General features: G+C 35.5%; 1 protein-coding gene across 24 annotated transcripts in view; it reads left to right on the top strand.

Moving 5' to 3' along the window:
* Positions 1-24,618, top strand: part of PTPRD (protein tyrosine phosphatase receptor type D) — a 758,123-nt gene that overhangs the window by 660,049 nt on the left and 73,456 nt on the right. For all 24 annotated transcript variants that reach the window (XM_073880761.1, XM_073880763.1, XM_073880782.1 and 21 more), the window contains one exon: positions 19,741-19,864. In XM_073880761.1, coding sequence (XP_073736862.1) covers positions 19,741-19,864 — 124 coding nt within the window. The remainder of the gene's footprint in view (positions 1-19,740; positions 19,865-24,618) is intronic.

Here is a 24,618-nt window from a genome sequence, read left to right as displayed (position 1 = left end):
GATATAATTTTATTTTTGTTTTTCAATATCATGGACATTTTTGAACAACAAAAAAGGACTTGGTTTCCTCTGGGTAAGAACCTTTTTAACCAGCCTCCCCCTTCATGTTCTTTATTATTTTATTATTTTTTAAATTATCAAGTTTAAAAATGATGAAAGGTTACAGTTTATACCTGAAAACAAAAAACTAACACTGCACTCTAATGGACTAGAAATCATCAATCCACCAAGTGGACTCTATAAATTTTCCTACATAATAGCGACGGCATTTGTTTTCTGATCTTGACCAATTCCTTTGGAAAATAAAGTGGGGAGAAATCAGAAGCAGGTGTTGGAAGGATTGGAAGGTATCTTAACTCTCCGAGAGAGTAGTTAATATTGACTTGTTCTTGTCTTGACATTTTAAACTATAGACCAGAGTCTACTTACTTGTTTAAACCTAAAGATTAAAAGAAGTGAAGACCTATGTTGGCAAAATGCCCTCCTCTCTGCATATCACCAAATTCTGACTTCATTTAGGTAAGACCCATGATGAAAGGAAAACTTATTCACTACAATAAATTAAGCTTCATAAATACATTAAACTGATGTAAAGTGTCATTTTGCCTTAGGATTTTTAAAACATTCTTTCATCTATGCAAAATCCTCTTTCAAGTTTCTGCAATTTAATTTCATATAAAAGCTGCTAAATGATTTGGAAAGATAGAAGCTGTTACTTCACAATTAGAAGTTTGCCCTATTTCAAGATGGCAGGAATATACAAACTCTTTGCCTACTTATATTTCTTTCCATTAGTTTCAGGGTCCATTGTTGTTGTTTTGTTTGTTTTAGCTCTAGCTTTGATTTCTGTGAAATTGAACAGTATGTCAAGTGGCATATAATAAGCTGGATTGACGGGGCAGAATTTTAAGCATCAGATTGCACTAGGTAACCTTTTTAGATTCTTTCTCTAAGCCTGGAATTCTGATTCTCTGATTATTATAAAACACAACTAAAAGTACAGGTTATAAAGATGAGGTTCTGAGGCCCGGTTTCCCTTTTTGTTTTCTCACTGCGGTGATGCCTCTACCCCCTCCTCCTAAGCTTAAGTCCAATCTCTTCTATTGGAGTTCTATAACTCGGGAGTGCAGACATGGCTGAAGTGATTGAGAAACCGTAATTAGGATGGTTAATGAACAGTGAAATGCTGCCTCCCTTTGTATTAAGAGCAGTTAGGGTGCTGCATTAGCAAAGGTAGGAGAACTCAGTCTCGTTTTCCCCCCATGGTAATTAATTGACCTCATTGTCATCAGCTGAGACATGAGAAAAATAAAAATTTTCAGCCTAAGTATTGGAGTTGTTGGGTGTTGCTGTGCAACTGGGCATTGATTTCCTTTTTTGTTCCTTTTCTATTCCTTCCATATTGATCCTCCCTGTCACAGCTCAAGGATTCTCCCATTATCCTACAAAAGAAAAAAAAACTGTCCTAAAGTTTCAGAGGTTTGGAATCAGTGTCATAAAGTTTCCACTGTGGAGTTATATTTGAGGATTCCTAAAATCTTTGAATGTAGTCCGCCCCGATGTTTTGCTAAAGAGAAGACATTTTTTTCTAGGAAGTTAAGTGATATGGCTAAATGAGATGTGGCTGAAGTCATTCAGCTAGCTTCACATCTAACATCATGCAAAAGCTGATGTTTTTTAGGTAGGCTTCCTAGACAAAAACAAACTGATGAATAAAGGGGAAAGTTTTCTGAAAATAAAACTGTAGTCATCCATGTCAAAGTTAGGTTATTTAGAAACATCAAAGAAGTTTTGCTTCCTATATGAGAATCCAAATCAAAAACAGTACTAGAAATTTAGGTAGCTGTCAATGATTGTGATAGAAGTCAATTTCTATTTATTGAAAGGAACAATGGTTCCTAGCAAAAAATAATTTATGTGATATATTTCTGTATGTTTTTCTTATCACTTTATCAAGATACAATTCATGTATTATAAAATTCACCATTTTAAGGTGTACAATTCAGTAGATTTACTTTGTATTTGAACATTAAATGGGTATTTTATAAAGACTCAAGGAGACCACTAGGCTTTTTCCCCCCTCCTTTTTGGTGAAGATTTATATTTCTTTTGTTTGCACTGTTTTTAAACAACTGATGGAGGGAACCAATGACACTGGGGAGTTGTTTGAAGACAGAAGTGTCAGAGTCAGGGGTAGCTTGAGTGTGGAAGGCCAAAATTAAGACAAGACAGGTGTCTGTCACTATGGGGCAGATTTGATTTGCTTTTTGCTGTACTTGAGTCCCTGATAATACAAAGGATTGCAGTCTTCATTGTTTTACTTGTGAGTCTTCCACTATAATAATCAAATCTTCTTCAGGACAAGGAATGCATCATTTTTATTGGGGTATCCTTGTGACTAGCATGCTAACTTTTCTCAAATGAATGTAGGAATGTTTCAAAAATGAAGCAGGAATCTGATTTGCTCTTCGCATCTCTCTCTTCCCAAGCGTAACATGATATCAAAATATCGAAGTATCATCATTTACCAACCTATGAATAAAGGTGCTTCAGTAGGTTATAATATTACTGTACTGCAGGAGAGGTCCTGTGGGAAGAGAGGTCCTATGAGCACAGGGAAGCTACAACTTGATGGACAATGGTTCTCCATCTAGGTAGGGAATCCAACTGTTGCTTTCCTTGGTGAGCCTCCCTTGGACAGTATATCATTAGAACAGTGCAGGAAATCAAGCTTCCTGACAAGGATTCTGGGCACAGATAGGGAAGCCATTCACTACCCCGCTTGAAACGAAGGAGTGGAAGAATGCTGGTTGCAGAACTCACTTTTCCTCTACTCAGTCTATGAAGAAAAATGATCTGGAATATTCATTTCTCAGAGTCAGCTTTAAAGGGAAGAAAAATCACCTTTCCTCAAAGCTAAAAATTTAGCAATTTTTACAAAGACTAGTAGTTTCAGTATTTATCTCTCTGCAGTTTTATCATTAAAATATTTGCATGAAAAAACATCTTTGTTTCCTCCAGACTTCATCTGCTCTTGCTACTCATTTATTCTTGAAAAGGGATGTAATCTTTTTGTTTTTGATCTATAATCATTCCACAGCAACCAATTGTGAAGCCACAGACCAAGGATTATAATTTTCATTAGAGAATAAACAAATGAACTCTGTGAGACAAAGCTGCTCTTTTCTTCCAAATATCCCTGAGCACAATTCTAAAAATTGGCTACGTCTAAAAAAATTTTCCAGGAACATGAATGTCTGTTTCTTTAGAGGTCTCTTTTCTTTCCCAGCTTTGTATTCTGTTCATCTCATGCAACAAACCTTTACTGAGTTCTTACTATGTGCTGGGTACTTTGCTAGGCGTTGGGGGGTACAAAGATGAATAATACATAATAATCCTTGCTCTTGAATTCTGAGCCTAAAATTTCCTTCAGTTTTTCACTCTAAACATTAGGCCAAATCTGCCAAACTGGACTTTGTCAGGGTTCCGATATCATGCAGCTATAAGTTTTACTCCAGTGTAATGCAACTTGGATTTTAGTTTGTATTTGTTATATTCAACATGATGAGATTTTTTTGGTTTTCTAATATTCAATAAATTCAGTGATTTAGAAATCCAGTTAGAGTTCTAGCAGCTATCTAAAATCTGTTCTTCAAAGTCTAAATTTGCTAATTTCTTGGACAGAAAAAGAAATCCTTAAAACTTGTAGGTTTTTGGACTCATTTTAGAGAAAACTCATATTTTTCTTTCTCATATTCTGTTACTTGAATGTGTGTTAAGATTAAGGGAACATTTGTTCTTTATTATGTTTCTGTGGCAGAACTTCTGAATTTTTGGCTAGGCTGTGAGAGCAGGTATCAAGCATAGTATTTTGGGTTATAATTTCAACTAATGAATCATTGAACACTAAAAAAAATAATAATTTCAAACAAAATTTTCTATCTGGATGAAATATGTACCTCCAGAAAGAAATATGAGATCCTCAAATATCATACAGATCGCTTTCTGTCTGTTCTTCCCTTATTATAAATTGTTGGTTAAGGTAATCTACTTGTATTTTAATATTTATATTGATAAAAGAAGTTTGTTAGAGCACATTTTTATATTTGTTACTTTACCCATATTGCTCTTTATAAGATTGTTTGGCTTCTTTGTATTTTGTTTGCTATCTCATTAAATTATCAAAGTATACCCTCAAATTGGAATAAATAAGATTTATGCTGTGTAAAAAAAGCAGAGCTATAATCTAATGATTATTCTTAAAAAACAAAAGATATTTTAAATAAACTCAAATATAATTATATTTATTTTCCAGAATAAAATTCCATTTACATTTATTGGATAGCTTGATTGATAATATTTTCAATTTTGAAAAAAGAAAGTAATTTTTATATAATATTACTTGTAAATAGACATACACAGATTCCCTTAGTAAGGGTATGTCAATTCAAATTTTTCCAACATTGGCTCTGAGAAGGGATATTTTTTTTCTTCTAACATATTCTAGGCCTTATTCAATTTGTGAAAGCTTAATGAACTATAGCTTAGCCACTGGGTTATTTTCAGTAGTCTTGATAATCAATATAAATTGCAGTAAAGCCAATGAATTTACAGCGTTATTAGAGAAGATAATCTGAAATGCATCAGTCGATTATCATCAGGTTCAAAATTTTGTATATATTTTAAGACTCAGCATTATTAATCAGGGGGTGAAAGTATAATTACAGAAGAAATGAGTTTCCCAATTTCAAAAGACTTTCATGGAAAATGAGACAAAAATCTGAAATTGTTAAAATAGTATCTGTATATGTTACTTGCATCTGGACTGGGCTAATGGTTTTATAGACTACAAAGATACATAGTAGACTGTATTTTGTTCAGGAATTTACAATAGAGTTGGGGAATTAAGGAATTACCAAATGAAAAGAAAAGCTAAAATGATTTTAAATAACCTTAAAGGAGGAAATGTTACAAGACTAAACCTAGCTGTGAAATGGATGGTCCACACTATGCCATATGGTGGTGGGTACATTTGGAAGAGTGTGGGAGAGGTCTCTAGGTAGGAGTGCATTAGAACAATGTAATTTGAGCTGAACCTTGAAAGAAGGGTAGGATTTAGAAAAACAGAAAGGATAAGAAGGTTCTCTCCAGACAAGAGGTATTCCAGTGGGAAAAAGTCAAAATTGAGAACCTCTGACTTGGGCAGATCAAAAGGGAGCCAATGGGGGGCACTTGGGTGGCTCACTCAGTTAAGTGTCAACTCTTGATTTTGGCTCAGGTCATGATCTCAGTGTCGTGAGATCGAGCCCCACGTTAGGCTCCGTGCTCAGCACAAAAAGTGCTTGAAATTCTCTCTCTCTCCTCTCCCTCTGCCCCTCCCCCTACTCGCGCTCTCTCTCTAAATAAATAAGTAAATATAATCTTTAAAAAAGGGGGGGCAAGTGTTGGAATTTAGGAATATTCACTAGGACTGACTGTAACCAGTTCAACATTTATATCGAGATGGCAAGTACACTGAAGAACACAATATGGCAATCCCTGACTTTAAAGAACTTTAATTCAGTATAGGAAATGAGACAACATAAACAAATCTGAGACAAATGTAGAAAGTGCCATGGGCATTCCAAACCTCATTATCCCAAACATTCAATGAGTTATTTCAAAAAGAACTCCAATGAGTCTTTCAAGTTTCAGTGGTCACAAACACCTATGTGTTTGGATTACAGTTACTGTTTCTACTTTTGTCTTTGTGCACATAAACTGATGATTGTGAGCTTTCTGTTGTATTTTGTTAAATGCCTACTGCATCCTCTTACTATAAATATGCCTCTTTCACTGGCAACCTACATTTTGAGTATGTAGCTGTCTCTCTCACAATAGTGAACAGAATATTTGAGACCAGGCTGGTAATACAGGATGACAACTGCCATAATCTTGTTATGTTCAGATTCAGTAAACTATAGTTATGTGGTGAAGCAATTCAGCTCTTTGTTAATGACAGATTTATTGAAGACAAGCTTTCAGAAGGATTGTACTAGAAATCCTATTAAAGTGCCATCCATTAAACCATTAGGATAGTCATTAAAACTGTTAGTGCAGACTTGTTATTCATGAGTTATTGGTCTCTCACCATTCTCAGTGGTTTCTGTCAATACTACTCTACCCTTTGCTCCATTGTGACTATTCAGTTCCAAGAAATGAATGCATATCAGCTTTCTCTCTTTTCCTGCAAAATCTGTGGGTATGGGAATGGGGGTAGGATAGGGGGTATGGTTGGGAGGGTGGAAATGAAAGAGATTGAAATCCCTGTCCTAATTGGTCCCAATTACATAGGGTAAAGATTATACTTAAGATCCCACTCTTTTTATTTTAATAAGAAGCATGTTAAAATCTAGCCATATAGAAAGTTAGAGCTTGGCTTTCATTTTCAAAAAAGAAAAATTGAAAGTGGAAAGTGGAAAGTACTGTGGGATTAATGTATCATTAAACCAAACTGACAGAGACATCTGGTCTTTAATCTATTTCCCTTTTTGTTCACAGTTTTGAAATAAGGAATTGAACTTTATGAAAGTAAATTTAAAGTTGTAATTTAATATACATGCATTAGAGTGTAGTAGTTAAGAGCTCAGACTCCAAAGTCAGAGAACTCTGGACTCACATCCCAGTTCCACAGCTTTATGAACTACCAGCATGATTTGTGGAAAGTGTCTTAACTCTTCTAGGCCTCAATTTCTTTATTTGTAATGTGGAGATAAGAGTATCTACCTAAATTTGTTTTAAGGATCACTGTACATGAGACTCAGTGCATAATGATGATGCACTCATCATTATCATCATCATTATCATCAAAATCAGAAGTAATGTAACCTGATTACTTCACAGTACCATTCTTTGATGAGGTTAGAGGGAGACAATCTAATTTAGCGTTGGCTCTTTCAATATTTTTTCCTGGTCATAAATCTACACTGAGCTTTGTCTCTAGCCAGAAGAGACAGTTGCAAACCTTGACATGGATTTCACAAAATATCCTCCAGAGTGTTGAATCCTATAATCTGCATCCTCTGCATCTAACATGACAAGAAGTCAAATGTGCAGTTGGGAAGTGTCCTGCAGCTCCCGTTTGCCCTCATTTTTGGAAAGTAGTACAATGTTCACAAATTGAAAAATTAAAGAACACAGATAACAAGTATAAAATATTAAAATAATTATTGTTAAAAGATAAACTGAGGGGCACCTAGCTGGCTCAGTCGGTAGAGCATGCGACTCTTAGTCTCGGGGTGTAGGTCTGAGCCCCACATTGCATGTAGAGATTACTTAAAAAAATAAAATCTTTAAAAAAAAGATAAACTGAGCCATGTTAAACTTTTTAAGAGTTTATCTGAGCAAAAATTGATTCAAATTGGGCAGCACCACACCAGAAATGTTTAGGAGCACTCTACCAACAGGAGCCAGGGCAAAAACTCATATAAGGGAAGTCTGGAAGCAAAGAAGGGAAATTATTGATTGACTGTAGCTTAAGCTTAGTTGGCTATGACTAGTTTTGATTTTGTAATCTTGAGGCATTTACAGGCTTAGATTTTGATTTGCTTCCATAGGCCACCACAACATTAAATCCCCCCTCAGTCTAATGGCATCCTTGTTTAATTAAACATTATCAATCTCTGCATCTCAGAGATAAGTGTTAGTAGCATTGATATATAATATTCTAGGTTTATGTACATATGTGTGTGTATATATATATGTTCATATATATATCTATAAATATCTATATAATATAGCATATATAATATATTAAAATATAAGTATATATTTTAATAATGCCATTTTAATTTAACAATAAAAGTGGATGTCTTTATGTCAGTAGATACATAGTTTCAATAGCTTCATAGGTTTTTCATTATCCAAGTCATTTAACCAGTCTCTGAAAATAATAAGGTTATTTCCTTTCTTCCCTCCACTATTATCATGGTTCTGTAGTGGCTACTCTATACATTTGTCCAGGAAAAAGACATATCTTTCACTTTCAAGGCTTTTAGGCAGAGTTTAGCACCTGACAGAATGGCCAGAGTCTAATCCTAGGAGATGATGAATTTGAAGAAGTTGCATGGTGGGATGAAGGTGAGTCAGATGGGGAGGCAAAGAGATCACAGGCCAGGCCTCCAGACCATGAAAGTGCCTTGATATGGTGGCCACTTTACTCCAAGGCCTGATCCTTACCTTTGTAAATGTGAGAGGTAATTGGGTCCCAAAGACCTCACTTTCATTAGGTTTGTGATGTCCATGGCCATGTTGTCAAGCTCTAATGACTGGGTGCTATTGTCTCTCTCAGAGGATCAGGTAATCATGCTCATCAACGTTTCTGATGTTCCATTTTCTGTGTGTCTACGAGTTACTTTGTCTCCTCTTGACTGACCTAGCTTTCCTTTAGCTATGTTAATGCAGGCATATTTTAATATATGTTCTAATACTTTAGAACATATTATACTTGAAGACATGTTTGATGATTGAATTGTGTAATACTCAAGCAACAGAGTAAGTCCATGGTTCCATTTCCAGAGTGTTAAAAAAAAAAGAAAGAAATTATGAGATAATTCTACTTAATATTTCAGCAATAATTTTAAAATATAAAATGTGAATTAGACAAAAGATTAAAGATTTTTTCTATAGAATTATCAATGCATAAAATCAGTTAACTTTGCACTTTTCCTCCATAACTGAACACACATCCAACCAGCTTCTGCACCACCACATTCCTTCCAGCCTCCACCCTGCCCCAGAAAAAAGAAAAAAAATATATAATTTGAAGAAGCCAAATTGCTAGTTTTATACATAACAGGGTAAATGTGTGTTAAGAGTCACATGTTCTGTTCTCTTCCTTTCTCTCTCTTCTGTGCAGCTCCATAGAAAAGTGGAACAAGGTGAATCAGTGTGTCAGGCCAACCACCTTGTCACATTCAGGATTTATTCCACTCTTACAGCAGCAGAATAGATAAGTGGAGACAGGTGTTGCTCTGCAGAAATTGCTATCTTTACTTTCCCCCACCCACCTGTCCATGTGATAGAGTTTGTAAATGAACTTAGTATCTGTCTGTCTCTTATTCTCTTTCTGTGTATACATGCTCACTTGGCTGTGATGGTTATGTCACTGTATCTTGAAGCTCACCCAGACCCCAAGATATGGATTATGGATACAAGGAAGTTAGAGTCTACTCTAACCTTCTAATTTATCACCCAAATTGGGACACTTTGAAAGATGGCACTTTGATAATGAAATTGGGACAAAAGTGTAAACTGGGATATAAGCCCCCTATCCTGACTTAAACCCTATGCCAGAGCTGAATCCTGGGCTGTTTAACCTTCCATCTGATCAGACCCTCCCAATTCTCCCCACAAGGGCCAACAAGTGGCCCTGAGACCACTGAGGAGCACATTTGTTAAAACAAACATCCCCCTAAAATGAAGGAAAAACCCACTGTATTAAAATGGTTAACAGTATGCACACATAGGTAGTATATCCAGAAAATTTGGTAATATGATGTATACAGGATTGTTTCCTGGCAAACAGTCCCTATGTGATACTTCAGAGTAGTGAGTGGATATATGAAAGTTGGAAATCATAGCATGGAAGGCTATTATACCTGTTCACTTAGAAAGAATTTCAAATGTGCCAAAGTCCAAGATGGCTCTTATCATGAATCAGGTTACAGACAAGTATGAGCCTAGGAGCCATTTGGACTATTTAAAAACATTTTATATATCTCTGATCTATTCAAATATATGTTTACTTAATAGTCACATGTTCAGCAGGGAAACTTATTTAACTATTTTTGAGGTTCTGGGGTAAAAGTCACTGTTGCTATATATCCCGTCTGTAATGCATTTCAGTCATTCATTCTATAAATACATTTTAAAATCAACTATATGCCGAATTGTGTAAGACTGTTGAATCACAGATCTGTACTTCTGAAACAAATAACGCAACATATTTTAAGAAAAAAGAAAAAGAAGAAGATAGCAGGAGAGGAAGAATGGAGGGGAGTAAGTCAGAGGGGGAGATGAACCAGGAGCGATGATGGACTCTGAAAAACAAACTGAGGGTTCTAGAGGGGAGGGGGGTAGGGGGATGGGTTAGCCTGGTGATGGGTATTAAAGAGGACACATTCTGCATGGAGCACTGGGTGTTATGAACAAACAATGAATCACGGAACACTACACCAAAACAAATGATATAATATATGGTGATTAACATAACAATAAAAAATTTTTAAAAAAAGACTAAAATCAACTATATACCAAACACTGAGTATACAACACCATATGAATTATAACCCCTTAGTGATATCCTCAAGTGATTCCATTTTTTCCCCAAAGGTCAAGTATATAAAATTATCAAAGTACAGACATTTTTCTAATATATTTTATCTGGATTAGTCTAATTTTACATTATAAAGCAAATATACATTTTAACAAAACAAATTAATCTCTGAAATTAATCTTTTAGAAATAAACTCCAAAACTCTAGATTGTGTTAATTTGTTCTAGCCTTTCTAGTTTGCTTGCCACATGTAACATAGAAGAAAAAAAACATGACACTTTAGGTTGTAATACTTTCTAGGCTACTTGAACACCATGGGTATAAGTAGTAATGATCAACCTGTGTGTCTTCTTTAATTCAAAGCCTATATTTAGTACAGTATACTGTGTCCTTACCTGTAAGGAGTAATAATATTAACAGCAAGGGGTTTTTAGTATGTATATGTGTAAAAATACATACATATATGTAAAGACACACTGAATCCAAAAGACGCAAGTAGAAACTCAGCGTGTTTCAACTGGATAGTTACACTAAATACATTTGGGGATGGAATGAGGTAGGGGAACTTTTTTAAGTGATTACTTGGGATTTTCTGTATTCCGTCACAGATTTGGAGGAAGTGTCATGTTTTTACATTAAAAGTTTTATTCTTTGATAAGGAAATAAGGTGTGAAAGGCATTGATTGAACATTAACAAATGTTTATTCATATTTCAGTTTGGAAACTCACCTGTTTTTCCTCTCCCATCCGAAAATAAAAATGGGAGAGGAAACAAAGTTTTAACAAATTTTTAATTAAATAGCAACAAGGTAACACTGAAAGACTAAAATACATTTGCGTATGCTAGGTAGAGTAAAATGAGGGAAAGAATAGTGTTTTAAAATTAAGTTAGAAATCAGCATAGTTGATAAAGAAAAATTATTGTATCACTTAAAACTCAACTGATCAAACGCTAAAAAAAAAGATGATGATTCATCTTCCTTATATTATTACTTATAAAATGCTGTTAAAATAGAAGGCACAAAACAATTACAAAAACACTCTTCATTCATCAATTTTTTAAATTTTTTAAAAGATTGATTTATACATTTTAGAGAGAGAGAGAGCATGGGGGGAGGGGCAGAGGGAGAGAAAACTCAAGCAGACTCCACGCTGAGGGCAGAGTCCTACATGGGGCTCCATCTCACAACCCTGAGATCAGGACCTGAGCTGAAACCAAGAATCAGATGCTTAACCGAAAGGGCCACCCAGGCACCCCAGTTAGTTTTGTTTTTGAATCTACTTTTACACTGTATTTCTGAATGGTCAGGTCTCAAATGAAATGGAAACCTGAGATATATATGTGGTTATTTGTGTTCTGTTTTTGGTGGTAGTTGTTGTTATCTGCCCCAGAAAAGTAGATCAGTTTCCAAACGATATAGATGGACATAATGTTAAATAGCAAGTGGGAGGACAGAAGTGATTTCTTTGCCTAGATTAACTGGGCACTTGCGTTAGTTTTATGCTTCAGTGTCAAAGGAGATTGATCCACTTAGCATCAGGGAGAAAGCAGACATTCCTTGGACACTGAGATTGTCTTAAATCAGGATGTTCTCACACAAGTCAGTGGATGGAGGCAGGAAAAGGAAAACATCCACCATTCTTTCACTGAGAACTTTGCATCAGGTGTTTTACTTGTATTATTTTACTTAATACTTTTGGGTCAGTACAAACGTGGCAGCATTTACAGAGTGGTGAGGAATTAATGCATTCATCTTGTTAATTTGGTGCCAGAATCTAGTGCCGTGCTGTTCACAGAAAAGAAAGGATGCCACTGTGAATTTATTCAGTTTAATGCTGTGCATAGATTGTAATCAATAGATAATTTTATTTGTTACCTATACACAGTTCTTTTTATAAACACTGTAATTACTTTCTATCAATTCAATCAACTTTATCTCTTTAATCAGAGCAATTTAATAAAATTTTAATAACCTTTTCTTGCCCCAAACTGTCTGGAAATCTTTTAATTATTGTTGCTTTTCCAAGTAACATCAGAAATCCTAGTCTGTGAATTCTATTTGTAAAAATGATTATCCATGAAGCTCTAGTCTTTAAGAACATCAACTATAATTCTATCGCTTTCTTATTACACACTTTAATTTGATCTAGGAGATAAATAGGGAAAAACTAAAACATTAGGATTAAAGGTATCACTGCCGTCATTCTTCTAGAACATTGCCTTTAGGAACTAGGAATTTTTCTTTTCTGCATTCAGTACTATCTAGGAAAATGTTGAGGCACATTAAAAAAAAGAGTATAATAAAAAATCTGGCCTTTTAAATCTTCAGATCTTAAAGTTGTATGTTCTCTTCTGAACTCTCATTTGAAAAGTTCTGTCAAAAATCATTTTTTTCCAGTCACACATTAAAAGTAGTAAAATAGCTTATCTGCATTCCAGAGATCACATAGCATTGTCCTACTGAATTGAAAAAGAATCTGGTATTTGTTGTTGTTGTTGTTGCCTTATTGTTTTATTGTCATTTTGAATTTATGGTAAATTACAACAAAGTTAAATATACTTCTAGGAGTAAATGGAATTCTCAAAGAAAATAAGCTAACTCATTCTTAGTGCCAAGATATAATCTAGAAAAAAAAATATTCATCAACTGGTTGCGTCAAATATTTATTCATCTCATATGGCTGAATGGTTTACAATGAGTATAGTATCTCCTTTTTGCTTCTCTACATATCAATTCTAATGTAAATAAATTATTACTTCAAGTACTTCTCTATAAGTATTTGTTACATAATATACTGTAATTGGGATTGCAAATCAAACCACTAGACAACAGATAAGGTAATACAATTTTATGACTTATTTGAAGAAAAAAATTAATTGTATATAAAAATACCTGGTTGAAATATTTTTAATGACTTTGCAAGTGTTATACATTTATAAATTGTTCATCTTTCCACTTAAAGATAGAGAACTCCCAAATGCATTCATTAGTTAACATTGAGAGTCTTGAAAAGTCCCTTTTTCAGTCCTTCAGATTCTAATTGTGGCCTAGATCAGAGATGCTTTTATAGGAAAAGACTTAGGAAGTTTTGATAACCATTTGGGTAAAGAAGAGAGGAGATGAGGGCACCAATCTGGGAAGACATTAATAGAAAAAGGGAACAGAGCAGACTGCCAAAGCTAACCATGGGCAAAGAGAAAGCCAGCACCTGGGACGCAGGGGCTCTGACCTCCAGACTTTGCTCATGATCATACTTTCCACTCCTTCTTCACATTCCTCTTCTTAAAGCATCATTGGATTCAACTGAAAGCATGTTCTTCTCTTTGAAGAAAGTACTCATTATACCAATTGCAGGCCTTTGCTAATTGTGCAAAATATAGCCCTTCTCAACTATGCAAACGTGGGTCTTTTTCAAATGGATACATATTAATTTACCATTTTCAATCTGGGAGAGAGAGAATATGAATGAATGAGAATTTAAAAAGGCTTCATTGCAGAAATATAGTCAATGGCAGATTGCTCTTCTAAACCTCAGAAAAGGCTTGAAAGTATTTGGGTTCAAACCACACTAAGGACTAAATGAGCCTACTGATTAGGAACTCTGTGGAACAATAGTGTTTTTCTGGAGGTTAAGGTCATTGAAAGTTCAATTCCCAGTAAAAATGATGGTTAGTCTGACCCATAGTTTGCCTAGTCAAGTAGCTGGTCTATTCCTTCCATATAATTAAATTTTTGTTGTTTTAAAACACACAAAAACAGGATATAGCTTTTTTGTGGTTTCTCTTTGATGAGTTTCTAAAGGGAATGGTTTGAAGTTTTTCTCTTGGTGGAGTGAGGAGAAGTGGGACACACAACAACTAGTATTGTAGAGAGCTTGCACATGTGGATTATATTTTTCTTCTTGGTAGAGAAGTTGAAATTTTGCAGAGCCATATTGAAAGGACTTGCTTTAAGTTGATGACTTCAGCTTTATCAAAAAAGGTCACTCTCTGGATACAGTTTTAATCAATGACTGTAATGTGATGTGCAAATTTATGAGCACTCCCTTGTTTTGAGTTTAGAATTATAAATATAAATTAGAAGCACCATAGAGATTTTTGTTTCCAAACCTCTCATTGTATTTCAGAAGCATAATGGAAAGACCTATGTAAAACAATCCAGAAATCTCAAACTTGGCCAGAAAAGAAGCATAATATGGCAGCCAGGCATTCAGACTGGAGTCCAGAATACCTGGGCCCCCAACAGAGTTTACTAGCTGTTTGACCCTGAGAAAGTTATTTAATTTCTCTGCATCTCAGTTTCCTCATTTGGAGAATGGTGATCACAATGGTACTTCTAGGCTCTTTGTGAAGATAAAATTAGTTGATATATGCGAAGCACAAAGAAAACACAGTAAATGTTATATAAGTGTTATTATAACTATCGGATATAAAATATATTTTAAATCTGACTTTATCAAGAATATAGTGCAAAATTATAAATCCATCAGTTATAGGTAGTTTATTTTTGCACTTATCTATTTTTCCCACTTACCTATTTTAAGACAAAGTTCTAGTTGGTTAAAAAAAAATTAGAACTTTCAGACCATCAAGTTAAAGACTACATAAATGCAAAGTATTTGACATTAGTTGCTGTCTACTCAAGATTTTCCCTTCTTTAAATTACAGGGAGGTTTTTCTTTGGTCACTGTTCTCAGTAAGGCAATACCATTGAACTGAAGATCTGTTAGTATTAGAATGATTCAGTCATAGATATTGGGGATGGAGGGGGAGTGTGTCATGTGTCCCGTGTGCAGATAGGGAAGCAAAGTAATATAGTTTGACATGTAGGGAAAGTTTAGGTGCTACGTACTCTTCATCCAGTACATTCAAGGGCCTTGTTGAAACAAAAGGAAACAGGAAGTAGCATTCTTGTTTACAAATTCTGTGACAATGCAATATACAAATGCCATATAGCTTATTTTTTTAAAAAGTCTACTAATCAAATTTGGAGTGAATACATCTAGCTTGCTTTATTTCCAACTTGCAAACTTTCCTCCAGGGCAGCTACAGAAAACCTGGCCAGGATTCCAGCTCGTGAGGGTCGAATTTGGGATTGAGTTCTGGGAAGGAGGGGATATCTCACCAAAAGTTGTTTGGATAAATAGAGTTGAAAGGATGAGAAGAGAGTCAGGCTGAAGAAAACCACATGCCAACAGCAGGAAGAAATTGAATCCACTAGGAACAAGGGTGCTTATTTCAAATTGTTTTGAATAATATTGGGTCAGTTTAACTTTATAGTAGGAAGATACATGGTCATGGTGGGTTGGCCAAAAATATGAGATTAGAGTGGAAATCAATTTCTCCACACCTGCGTTGTTCTTTCTCCATGTTGGCCATTTTATTCTTCCTTAAGAGGATCTCAGCAAGAAATACCAGAACACAAAGAGGGAAAGCAACTGTACCATCACCTGCACTAAGAAAAACACAGTCAGTTAAGTATCTGAGTCTTGGTTTCTGCTCAGGTCCTAATATCAAGGCTGTGAGATTGAGCCTCACATGGGACTCCGTGCTCAGCGGGGCATTTGCTTGAGGTTCTCTCTCCCTGCCCCTCCTACTAGTGCTCTCTCTCTCTCTCTCTCTCTCTCTCTCTGTCTCAAATAAGTGAATCAATAAATTTAAAAAAAAAGGTGTGTTTTGAGAATTAGGGTCTTACTCATCCATGATAACTTTGCTTCATTAACATGGAGAATTGAAATTTGATTTTCCTCAACCAGTTTTATTGTTTCTCAATAAAAAAGTCATCTTATACCTCACCTACTTTCAGTAGTTGTTATTCCTTACTGAGTTTACTGCTCTCAGCTTTCTGACAAACTCCAAAATAATGACCTATGTTGTGTATTGTTAAACGTTCAGTCAGACAGATAGATACAGATAGATGAGTATGTGTTGCACAAAGACAGTTTAGCATTATTTAATCAATGTTTGTTTGATCTGTGTAAAACGAGTATAAATGTAAGCTGTATCCCATCTGTTTTATCATCCATGTGAAGCCAACCTCATTTCTAAAACTTGATTTCTTATGTAATTGCCCCAGAACGACAGAGGATGATCAGCTGGGAAGAAATACATTTCGGACTGGCAAGATAAAGAATAGTTACATTTAAGTGTTGGGCTTCCTCGTTTTTCAGTGGCCTTCAGGATAAGTAGCATCATGGCTTGGTAATTACCAGCTGTTAATCATCAGCTGGGCTTTGATATCACACAGACCTGGGTTTGAGGGTGAATGTATGAGTCTAGCTGTGTGAGCAAATTACTTAACCACCAAATCGCATAGTGCCACAGAGAAGGCCCTCAGTAAGATTTATTGAATTAATCTTTCTTTACTTCAGTTCCTTGTCTGGAAAATAACAATATGTACCTCATAACACTTGTGAAAATTAAACAGGATAGTGCATGACCCGGCAGCTATTATAATTAACCTATTACTACAGGTCTTCTTCTCATGTGTCATCCTTTAAGCTTAAACATATTAACACATGTGACATAAAATTCATGTTTCTATGACTGGTTTTTAAACTCTTCAATGTAGGTATCATATCAAGCATTCAGAAGGCTGGGAATATGTGGCAAGAGTGAAAATAGACATGAGTTAACAGTATCTGTGTTGAGAGATATAATTTCATTAGTCTAATTAAATGCATGCCACTTTACACATCTGTGAGTGATCTTAGTCTGAAGAACAGGGCCATCAGAAGAAATAATATCTTTTGCCAAAGCACTGTACATCAGTGAGCCTAGGAGCTTCTTGGGATATTTTAGAGAATAATGTGTAAGAAGCTTACGTACTCAGCAATGCTCCTCAGTATAAAGTGGAATATCACTGGTAGTTGTAATTTCAGGATCACATACTTTACTATTAAGCCATACGATAATGAGTGCTAAAGTATTAGTTTAGCACACTGTACACTGCAGTTTCCATAGTCTGTTCTTTAACTCCCATGTTACATGGAAGAATGACTCCACGATTTCTTTTTATGAACTCTTCTCAACAACATCTATTCATCAATTGAATTCATTTAAGGAAACCTATTGAACCATAATTTATTGAACCATCTTTGTAGATGCAAAGATGATTAAAGATGTATAAGTAGGACTGTGGCTAAGGACTTTAGAATCTAAGCTGTAGGTCACTCAGAGCCAGTGGAAGTTCTTAAGCAGGAACCTAACCTGTCCAGAGCAGAGCTTCAGAAATACTACTTTGGTATGAAGAGTGCATTAGAGTGAGAGTTCAAAGAGTTAAAGCAGACATCAGATACTTAAGGATTGGATTTAGGGAGTGGCAGTGAGCTGGTAGATTTGGGACTGATTTAAAAAAATGTTAAGGTAGGGTTTGCTCACCAAATAAAGCCGCTTTGTGTGGAGAAAGTTCAAGGTTAACTTGAAGGCTTCCACCCAGGCATCTGTATGTTTCAGCTCACCGGATACTTGGAGAGAAGTACATTCCACAGGGGAGATGATGAGCTTCCCTGGAAGAACAAACTAGAAAGACCCCTAATTATATTATCCTTTAGACTCTAAAGCATGGAAAATTATTTTGCTGAATATTGTTCAGTGACAGACTAGTTATATATAGGTTAGCAGAGGCTAAGAAAAGAAAAAGGGTTTTATAATCCTTAGTAAATTAGAGACTGCAATCTATCCTGCTGAGAATTTTAGTATGTTTGGAGGCTATTCATGACGGTTAATAGGTTGACTCTTTACCATTCCTATTAAACACAAAATATACACATCTTTAATAAGTAACAGCAGTTTGATATGTTTTACTTTCCAGATCTACAAATACATATTGAAGCATGGTAAATGCCCAGGATCAAAAACAACTGCTAAAAATTCTATTAACATAACATAGTATCTTTACTTTTTTAAAGAATTTTACCTGGGGCGCCTGGGTGGCTCAGTTGGTTAAGCGACTGCCTTCGGCTCAGGTCATGATCCCGGAGTCCCGGGATCGAGTCCCACATCGGGCTCCCTGCTCAGTAAGGGAGCCTGCTTCTCCCTCTGACCCTCCCCCCTCTCATGTACTCTCTCTCTCTCATTCTCTCTCTCTCAAATAAATAAATAAATCTTTAAAAAAAAAAGAATTTTACCTGTATATAAACCCAATTTATCATTATTTCTGAAAACTTGACTTTAATCATTTGAAATCATGTTTATGTAATTACTGAACTGATGTCTCCATATACCATGAAATTATCTTAAAAAAGTGTCAGTGTCATATGATCAAAGAAAAGATGTTTTGATTTCCTTAACATTGTAGGAAATTAAAAAGTCCCTTGGAGATTTGTAATCAAATCCAGAATTCAGTCTCAAAATAATGGTTCTGCTTTAACTATAAAAAATGTATATATTATTTTATATCTGTACAATATTTACTTTAGATTATTGAATAATGGTTTGAATGAAGGCATCAAGAAAAGTCACTAAAAATCAGAAAAAAATAAGTTTAAAATAAAGAATAAAAAGGAACAAACTTTGTAAATATAATGCAATAATAAATAGGAAATAAATAGAAAAGCAAGTAGATCCTATTTGCTTTGGGTCATGAATTGGTATTTGAAGATGATTATTAGATTTAACCAACTTCCCTTCTTTTTTTTTTTTTAAAGATTTTATTTATTTGAGAGAGAGAATGAGATAGAGAGCATGAGGGGGGAGGGCCCGAGGGAGAAGCAGACTCACTGCTGAGCAGGGAGCCCGATGCGGGACTCGATCCCGGGACTCCGGGATCATGACCTGAGCCGAAAGCAGTCGCTTAACCAACTGAGCCACCCAGGCGCCCAACCAACTTCCCTTCTTTACCATTATTCTTAACTATTTGAATTGTACAAATTGCCTTGTGATACTGGTCATAGTGTGTTGTGGAGAAACAGACACAATTTTAAGTTGCCATCAGGTTGTAAGCCCATAGGCAAAGAAAGAACAGCGAAGCCTGTGTCCAGTGAAGCTGGTGAATGACCAGTAAATGTGAGGGTGAGGCTAGGTCCTGACAGGAAAGAGTAGGGAGAATAATCAAGATAAAATAATGTTCATAGAACCAGAAGGAATATTGAACCAGATAATTTGTAAACTCCAGCTGCAGAGAAGGAAATGGAAAAGTAAAACAATTTCTAAAACCCTGCCTTTCCAATAGTCACAGAACATCTATATTGATTTTTCTCATTTGAATCAGTGTTGGTGACTATCACTGTTTTTTACTATGATTAATCATTTCGTGTTATGCTAGTTATATTACTGTTCAGCTTCATAGCTAGGGTCATCTTTGGTGAAGTGTGGCTTCAGACTTTTCATTTTAAATCATGTTTGTTACTTGTGATAAATGCCTATAATCCGTGTTATCAAGTATTGATTTTGTGTGTGTCTATGTGCTGTTTTTCTTTTAAAGTCAATTGACCCTGGCCAGCAGTTCACATGGGAACATTCAAACTTGGAAGTAAACAAACCAAAGAATAGATATGCAAATGTAATCGCATATGATCATTCCCGGGTTCTCCTATCAGCAATAGAAGGTAAGGAAATTCAGACATTATTTACACTTTTATTTCATGAATTTAAGAGTGTGCATGAAAATATATTTTTAGCTAGGTTTTTCGCTATCTATGGACATAGTTAATTAAGATTCCAGTATCACTTATTCTCACATTTTCTTTCTCATACAAATATACTATGTATATTTGGGCACACAAAATCCCTAACACCATATAACACATAAGCATCTCTCGTTAGCTTCTTGCCTTGACTCTAGGTGGAAGACTTCATAATGTAATTGATGTTTATAGAGGGGAAGCAAATCGAGGTTGCCCATTTTACTGATGGTTGCTGAAGGTTATAAATAAACAAGTGATTGTCAGAAGATGCTCATCGACTATTATTTTTAAATGGCGGCGGGGTGGGTTGTTTGTAAATAAACCTGGATAGCCACTAGGGACAGTCTAAAGGTTAGGAGTTGGTGGTGTGGTGATTAATTAAAATTAAGCATATTAGAAATGTCTGGTACAGGTAATTTGTGGACTCATTGGTAATCTGTCTCTCACAATTGTAGCAAGGAGTGCATTCCAGAAGGAATGATTGCTCCTAAAAGATGGGGATTACACCTCTATTATAACTAGCTTCTTGTAAGGATTCATGAGGAGAGTATTTTCCATTCATCCCCTTCCAGTAATAAATCCCTTCACATGGCATATTAAAATCAATTAGGAGCTCATGTTCAACACTCAGTATTTTGTTAGTTTTTGTTTTTTGGCTATGGTGGCACATTTCTGTCCTTAGAAAAGAGTTTACAATGTCACTTAAATCCTTCCTTCTGTCCTAATAGCTAACCTGGACCACCAACTGTTACATACCACTTCATCCTCATTGGCATCCTTTAGAAAAGCTCTGTGGCCTTTTCATACTTGAAAGTTCACTGCTTACCCTCTTCCAGATATTTTATTAAACATTAAATAATACCAGCTTCAGACCCGGTCCTCTTTAGAACCTGGCAGTTCAAACATTTTCATCTACAATCGTTCAAGTATCTTTCACTTTTTTCTTGCTTCTCAAATCTGTGATGACTACCACTTTATCTCATAACTCTGATAAGGTCCTACAAGTCCTACATGCTTCATTTAGTACCAAATTTAATTTGAAAGTGAGACACTGCTTAAAGTCTTTCCCAGTAAGCACACAAGGCAACCGATACATTTATTTCCAGTTTATGGGAAGAACTATCTTTCAGCATTTGAACAAGCCCATACCTGCAGCCCCCTTTCTTCAAAATGGTGTTATGTGGCATAGATATATTTTGTAAAATTCTCACAATCAATTTTACTTTTGATGTTGGAAGATGTTATAATTCCTTTTTGAACCTATTGAAGGTACTAGGAGCTCAAGAGTTAACCTTTTTCCATATGGGAAAAAATTGACCAGGTTTATCAAAATTTCACCAATGCTAGTTCTTCAAACAGGATGGTGTCAAACAGGTAATTGCTTCAAGTCTTGTTTGAAAACTGTAATTGGTATATGTGGAGGATTAGCATATAACATTTACATTTTATTTTTGTATTTCCCACTTTAAAATGTAAAAAAAATAAATAAATAGCAATTTCTTGTCTCAAGTCTCCTAAATCAACTCCATAGTTAATAAGAAACTAAACCAAGTCACAAGTGGAGGAGAGAAATCTTTTTTCCATTAGTGAAACAGGTAAGTTAGAGAAATTAAATGAATGTAAATTGAGAACCTATTTGGCATGATCTTGGCTGGAGAACTTGTCAGTCTGCTTTTGCTATATTGTAGCATTGTTTCCACTCGGAATTAGGTCGTTCAGTATTACCACGTCCGTGTACTTTTGCCCACTTTATCATTATTTTCCTTAACCTGTTATTTTCCTCCATCTGAACAGTAAAGTATGTCGAAGGAAAAGAATATTCCTCCTTGTCCCTTTATTATGATAGATGGAAACTATGTACATTTCATTCCTATGCTATTTTTACAGTACAAAAGCAAAAGCACTTGAATCAGATGAAAACCTGCCTTTTTATAGCTCTATGCTCACAAATATACCCTAAATCTAGAGCTGACCTAGAAACCAAAAGTCTTTCGATTTTAAGTCTTATGCAAAAGGTTAGAAGCATTTAATTGAAGTTTATAGGCTATATAGAGAGCTTTAATCTAGATTACAACCATGAACAGAGTTTTATCTTAGACTAAGCCCTACTCAGCAGATATTTAAGGGGGTAAACGATCATCCTATATCTTAAGCACAGAAAAGGAATGCTGGCAACAGGAACCACAGAACCGCCAACTGAGGCTTCTCACATAAAGGGAGCTTTGATAACACAGAGCCAGATTTTTCAAGAGGATTTAAATGTTAAGACACTTCATGCACAATTTATAAAATTTAACATGCTTGTTTTGGGTTCCACCTGTGGTGATAACTTAAAAGACTTTGGTTGAAGATTTTAGTTTGGACATTTTTGCTGCTGTTCTCCATGGCGCTGGCCCCTCTTCATGTTTACTTTGCAGAGTGGTCTGACAGACAATAAAGGAAAACTGGAAGTTGCCACAGTGATTCGTATTATGTTTATCTTTGTTTCCTATAGCAAAACCTTTACACTACTTCCACTGAGCAATGGCAGGGGAAATAAACTAAAGAATGGGGAATTGTGTGTCAGCACGAGTGTGCTTATTGAATTCTATGAAAATAGTGATACTTCATGACATGTTTCCAAATTACAGTCATTTTATGTTGGGGAAAATGTAGAATAAATTCAAGAGAGTTTCAACTACAGAAACGCTTACATTTTTTTTTAATTATAGAGCAAGCACTATGGAAACACAAATTTTTGACCAATCCAGTTACTGTTGGCCTCCCCTCCATGTTTAAGCTGTCCATAAGAGACATCAGTAATTCCTGAGGAAGAGAGGTGATAGGATTTATTTTCATAGTGTAAGCTAAATATTGTCAAAGACTAAATGGAAACTAATACTTATATGTACATAAAATAATATATAATTATATGTTTAATCTTATAGAATCCAAAGTTGCTCATTACTTTTACTAAAGTGAGAAAAAACAAATGGATAAACCAAAAGATGAGAAGAGCAAGGAAATCTGGGTTTGGGTCACAGCTCTGTCACTTCCTAGTCATGTAACCTCATCTTCTCTGAGTGTCAATTCCTAGCTGAAACCTTTCTTTTTTTTGAGTATAGTTGACATACAATGTTACATTAGTTTCAAGTATACAACATAAGTGTTATGCAACTGATTCAACTTCTCTGTAAATTATGCTGAGCTCACCACAGTGTAGCCTCCATCTGTCCCCATACAATGCTATTAAAATATCATTGACCATATTCCCTATGCTGTGCCCTTTATTCCCATGACTTATTTATCCCATAACTGGAAACCTGTATCGTCCATTCCTCTTCACCCATTTTGCCCATCCTCTCACCCCCCTTCCCTCTGGCAACGACCAATTTTTTCTCTGTATTTATTGGTCTGATTCTGCTTTTTATTTGTTTATTCATTTGTTTTATTTTTTTTAAATTCCACGTATGAGTGAAATCTCTTTTACTTCTGACTTCTATGAATTAGCTCTATGTAGCTTTCTTATCAATTATATCATTTACTGTACACTATATTATTTTGCTATGTAATACACACACACACACACACACACACACAGTCCCATCATATATAATAGAGCTCAAATTGGAAGTGAGCTTTTCTGATTCCTCAGCTCATGCTTGCATGGGCCCACCTCATTCACACTGCTTTCCTACTGATGGGCAATGTGTCTGTGACTGAGTCACTAGCTTGAATCCAAATACCCAGACTTATCATTTTGCCTAAAAATCCATTTTATCATTGGTCTAACCTACGGATAATGTGAACATTGCATTTTAGTATTTCATTTCTTATTTTATGGCATAATTAATCTGAGGCAATGACACAATATGGGAAATTATCAGTGTTCCAAATGCTTTAGTTGCAGAAGTAAGGTCAAGTGCATCTATCTCTAACTGATTCCAAAGGTGGTCTACTTACCTCAGTATCTTTGTCTGTATCTTCAACTTCTTATAAACTCAGGAATATCAATAAATGGAAGATTATTTATTGTAATGTCTAATAACTAGCATAGCTTTAATCTAATTATTTCAGTCCTAGATAAAAAAGGTGTTTTCCCCCAAAATGTAATTACTCTTCACTGCTGCCAGTATTCTATTTCTTTTCTTTTTTTAAGATTTTATTTATTTGCGAGAGAGAGAATGAGAGACAGAGAGCACGAGAGGGAGGAGGGTCAGAGGGAGAAGCAGACGAGCAGGGAGCCCGATGTGGGACTCGATCCCAGGACTCCAAGATCATGACCTGAGCCAAAGGCAGTTGCTTAACCAACTGAGCCACCCAGGCGCCCCGCCAGTATTCTATTTCTATTAGTAGGATCATAATTAACATTTCATTTCACTTTAAAAGGCATATTCAAATGGAATTTTAAAAAAACATTGCCCATGGGGCACCTGTGTGGCTCAGTCAGTTAAGTGTCTGCCTTTAGCTCAGGTCATGATCCCAGGGTCCTGGGATCGAGCCCCATGTCAGGCTCCCTGCTCAGTGGGGGAGTCTGCTTCTCCCTCTCCCTCTATCCTCCCTGCTTGTGCTCTCGCTCTCACACTCTTTGTCTCTCAAACAAATAAAATCTTTAAAAAAATCTTTGGCCAGGACTAAATATAAAGCAAAATTTAAAACCCTACTTTTTATGTCAACAATAAAGACAAAAAGTTAGA

The sequence above is a fragment of the Callorhinus ursinus genome, unplaced genomic scaffold, assembly GCF_003265705.2.
Source record: "Callorhinus ursinus isolate GAN/ISIS: 27379988/994484 unplaced genomic scaffold, GSC_fseal_2.0 scaffold39, whole genome shotgun sequence".
NCBI classification, from domain to species: Eukaryota; Metazoa; Chordata; class Mammalia; order Carnivora; family Otariidae; genus Callorhinus; species Callorhinus ursinus.
The sequence above is the reverse complement of the archived record's forward strand: the minus strand, read 5'-3'. Positions and strand labels throughout refer to the sequence as shown.